A 3,556-nucleotide genomic window follows, 5' to 3' on the forward strand; every position below is an offset into this window, starting at 1 on the left:
CTAAGTGCCGTGTCAAAAGTTACTTTCTACAATTGGGGGAGGATTGGATTCCAATACACTCCACTTCCTAAAGATGCTATAAATGTTGTCTATTTGTTTAACTAGCACCAGAAAATGGGTGTTGTTAATGGCATGGAGTAGCTCATTTCTTTCCCACCATAGCTGATCACAGCACAGCAACCAACGGAGTGAAGCTGTGTTCCTCAGTCTCACTTCCTCTTTCACCTCACACGATTGACATGCATAGATATTGTGCTATCTACCCGTTATGTAAAGAATTTGTTTATGCTAACAAGTAACAACATCACTGTAAATTGACATTTCATCACAAGCAAGGAAAAAAATATATAGCATTTCATCATTGATATAATAACAACAACTGAACCTCATGAATCCACAGCAGACCAGTCAATTACATGTATTCATGATTGATGAACATAAAAAAAATTTGATGTCTATTAACCATTCTCAGCAACTAACTTTTCTTCCTTCCATCTTTCGATTTGCCATCTGTGATGTAAAGAGGGTCAAGGTAGCAGCTTATGGAGAAAAGTATTCTTACAAAGTACAAAACAATTCTAGCGTAAATCTTTATTTACACAATCAGAAGTAAGAGCTGAAGGCAAAAGAAAATGCCATTTTGATTTATCATCATCCACAAATCATTCTGTCCTTACCATCTAGTTATGTGCGAAACATACAGGTTTAGAAAAGTTATTAGAGAATCTCAAAACAAGCTTTACAGGGAACAAATAAACAAGCTGTCCAAGTATAGGGCCACAGGATGTATCTTTAATAGCTCACATGACCCAACAGCATGACATGGATTTCTACTTGCCAGAGTCGGCACATCACAGGAAATGCTTTTACAATGTGGTAGATTTATTAGTTTGATTTAACTGGCTAACTGTGGGGCCTTTAATTAAGTTACAATACAACAAAAATAGAGTCAATTTATAAATATATAAATAAATAAAAGTTCCAGCTTCCAACCATCCATGGTGCTCCAACAAACTTCAACTACCAATTGTGAAGTTTACTGTTTAAACCAGAAAGAAAAAGAAAAAAGAAAAAAGGCAAAATAAATTTAGATGGTGTCCTTCAAGTTAAATTCAATCATATGGTTGTATTGATCAATTCAACACAAACAATAAAAGCCACACATGGTTGGATTTAATTAGAGAATTTAAGGCAAAACACGCAAAGAATTGTACCTAAATTATGACCTAAGAACAAAATGTTGCTTCAACAAACATGAGCTTTTTTGATTATTTTTAGGGCCGAATAACATGAACTACTTCAAGATTAACAAGTAAAAATTGATGCATTAGAAAGCTTGAATGAATGACCAGAAACTTAGCGATCAACAAGTAAAAAGTAACAACCAAACATCAAATAAACCAGCTATAGTTCTATACTACCAAATGCTAGGTAGCCAAAAAGACTTCACTGAAAAGTGAAATCACAGTACTGCATACTATATATAGAAATAAAATTACACTATCATTTTTCATCATGATCCAGTAGTCAGTTAACAAAAGAAGATAAAATCAAACCCCTGAAATCTACAAACAACAATACAACCAACAGCTACATTAATCAGTACATTACAACAACATCAACATCATCAACAACAACATTAACAACAACAACAACAATACCTCTTAAGTTTCCCCAATTCCGAGCATCTTCATTCTTCATCCAAATCGCCAGCCAGCAACACCAATCATCAAGATTGCACCGAATACTTCCGCGGCCTTCCTCTCTTCTTCGTCAACCTCATCACCGAATTATTATTATTACTATTATTATTATTATTCCCATTCAAATTCACAATCACCGCATTTCTCGTCTCCCCGGCAGCCGCAGCCACCACCGTGCCGCCATTTCTCCCGCTTTCTTGCGGCTGCGGCATCCAATTCGGGTACGTCGTGGCCCCACCAGTTGGGGCCGCCGCCGCGGCACTCGGCGGGGTCTTCGTTGCATTACTATTACTAGTGTTGTTATTATTATTATTATTTTGATCCGAACTTCCAACCACAAACCCCATAGGGAAAAAACCCCAACAACAATAGTAAGCATCCTGGCCCGGAACAACCGGCGGCAAAGACGGAATCACCGCCGCATGAAAAGCCCTCTGACAATTCTGGCATCTCAAACAACAACCTTCGTAAACCCTAGGATACTCAAACAGATTGTAACAGTACGGACACATGGTCCAGAAACTCGACATTCTCAGCCGTTGATCTTCCTGGTGAAAATTACCACTACTGTTATTATTATTACTACTACTATTACCGTGCCTCTGATCCTTTTTACTGCTACTACTACTGTTATTGTTGTTGGTGTTGGTGTTGTTGTTACCTGTAGTAGTACTCGGACTCGGCCTCATGTTACGGCGAACTGGCAATTTCGCCTGCAAAACCGAGGTGAGATCGACTTTCGAAAACAGGGTAAGCTCGTTGTCGTATAGGGCTTTCTTCGCCGTGTCGTTTAGGACGGCCCAAGCGTCGGCGACGAGCTTGAAAGCTTGATCTGCGAGAGGGAACTTGTTCTTGTCTGGGTGGAGGAGCAGCGCGAGCCTGCGGTACTGTTTCTTGATGAGTTCCTGATCGTCCGATCGGCGATCGAGCTGGAGAATCGAGTACCAGTCGTGGTGGTTGTTCATGCGCTTCTCGGCTGCCAAGAGGACGTCGGTGACGGCCAAGATCTGATCTGAGCCGTCCAATAGCGGCTCGGTTTCTTGGGCTAAGATCGCGAAGTCGCGTGAACCGGTGAGATCTCGGGTTTGGAGGAGCTTCTCGGAGATTCCGAGTAAGCGTTCGGCTTCGGCTCTGTTTGGGTCTTCCATGTTTGTTTTGTTTTCTTCTTTTGATGGTGGTTTTTTTTTTTTGGGTGTTTGTGATTGGTTTTTGGTTTGTAACTGTGGAGAGTTGGTGTTGGTTTTGAGTTTCTACTTTTCTTACAGCTAAAGTTGAGATTGTAAAAAATCTTAAAATGATGCAAGAATGTTAAGGATATTATCAATTTTATTGGCTTTGACAAAATATAGGAAATAAATATTATTTAAAATAATAAATAATTTTTTATTAACGATGGCTGTTTTTATTTTTTTTGGCTAAAATATATTTTAGTTTTTTATTTTCATCTTTATCTATGTTAAAAATATTTAGTGTTCTAAAAAAAAATACTTCCTCCAACTTAAGTTTTCTAAATTTTAAATTTATTCAGTTTATATATTTTGTTTAATTTTATTAAAAAAAAATCTTTAAAAAAGATTAGTTTCACATGAAAAAAAAAATTCTATAAAATTAATAAAAATATTTTATAGATTTTTTATGTAATAAATTTTTTTCATTAGTTAGTTGCATTCTTAATGAATTTTTTTAATGAAATTAAATAAGAGTCTTAAATTAAATAACTTTGAAACTTAGAGAACTCAATTGAACGAAAGTAAACTTAAAGGACGTAAATAATTTTAGTCAAACTTAAAGAGTGTACTCTACATTTTAGCCTCTTTTTTTTTTTTTTTTAAATCTTATCTATAAGAAAATCT

General features: G+C 36.5%; 1 protein-coding gene across 3 annotated transcripts; it reads right to left on the bottom strand.

Moving 5' to 3' along the window:
• Nucleotides 1-320: 320 nt before the first annotated feature.
• LOC142619871 (uncharacterized) lies at nucleotides 321-2,989 on the bottom strand. Of its 3 annotated transcripts, none has more exons than XM_075793212.1 (2): nucleotides 1,662-2,989; nucleotides 321-510 (listed from the first exon to the last, which is right to left on the bottom strand). In XM_075793212.1, exon 1 carries the CDS (start codon nucleotides 2,849-2,851, stop codon nucleotides 1,730-1,732), a length of 1,122 nt encoding a protein of 373 aa, XP_075649327.1. In that variant the 5' UTR covers nucleotides 2,852-2,989; the 3' UTR covers nucleotides 321-510; nucleotides 1,662-1,729. The 3 variants fall into 3 exon arrangements, with proteins under 3 accessions (XP_075649327.1, XP_075649328.1, XP_075649329.1); XM_075793213.1 differs by having other exon boundaries at nucleotides 321-1,039; XM_075793214.1 differs by lacking the exon at nucleotides 321-510 and having other exon boundaries at nucleotides 1,433-2,251; nucleotides 2,365-2,989.
• Between the last annotated feature and the right edge of the window lie 567 nt (nucleotides 2,990-3,556).

This window comes from Castanea sativa, chromosome 12 (assembly GCF_040712315.1).
Source record: "Castanea sativa cultivar Marrone di Chiusa Pesio chromosome 12, ASM4071231v1".
Taxonomy (NCBI): Eukaryota; Viridiplantae; Streptophyta; class Magnoliopsida; order Fagales; family Fagaceae; genus Castanea; species Castanea sativa.

Bases quoted from the DNA above. Each gene is read 5' to 3' on its own strand.
- LOC142619871 (XM_075793212.1), bottom strand. From the start codon at position 2,851: ATGGAAGACCCAAACAGAGCCGAAGCCGAACGCTTACTCGGAATCTCC.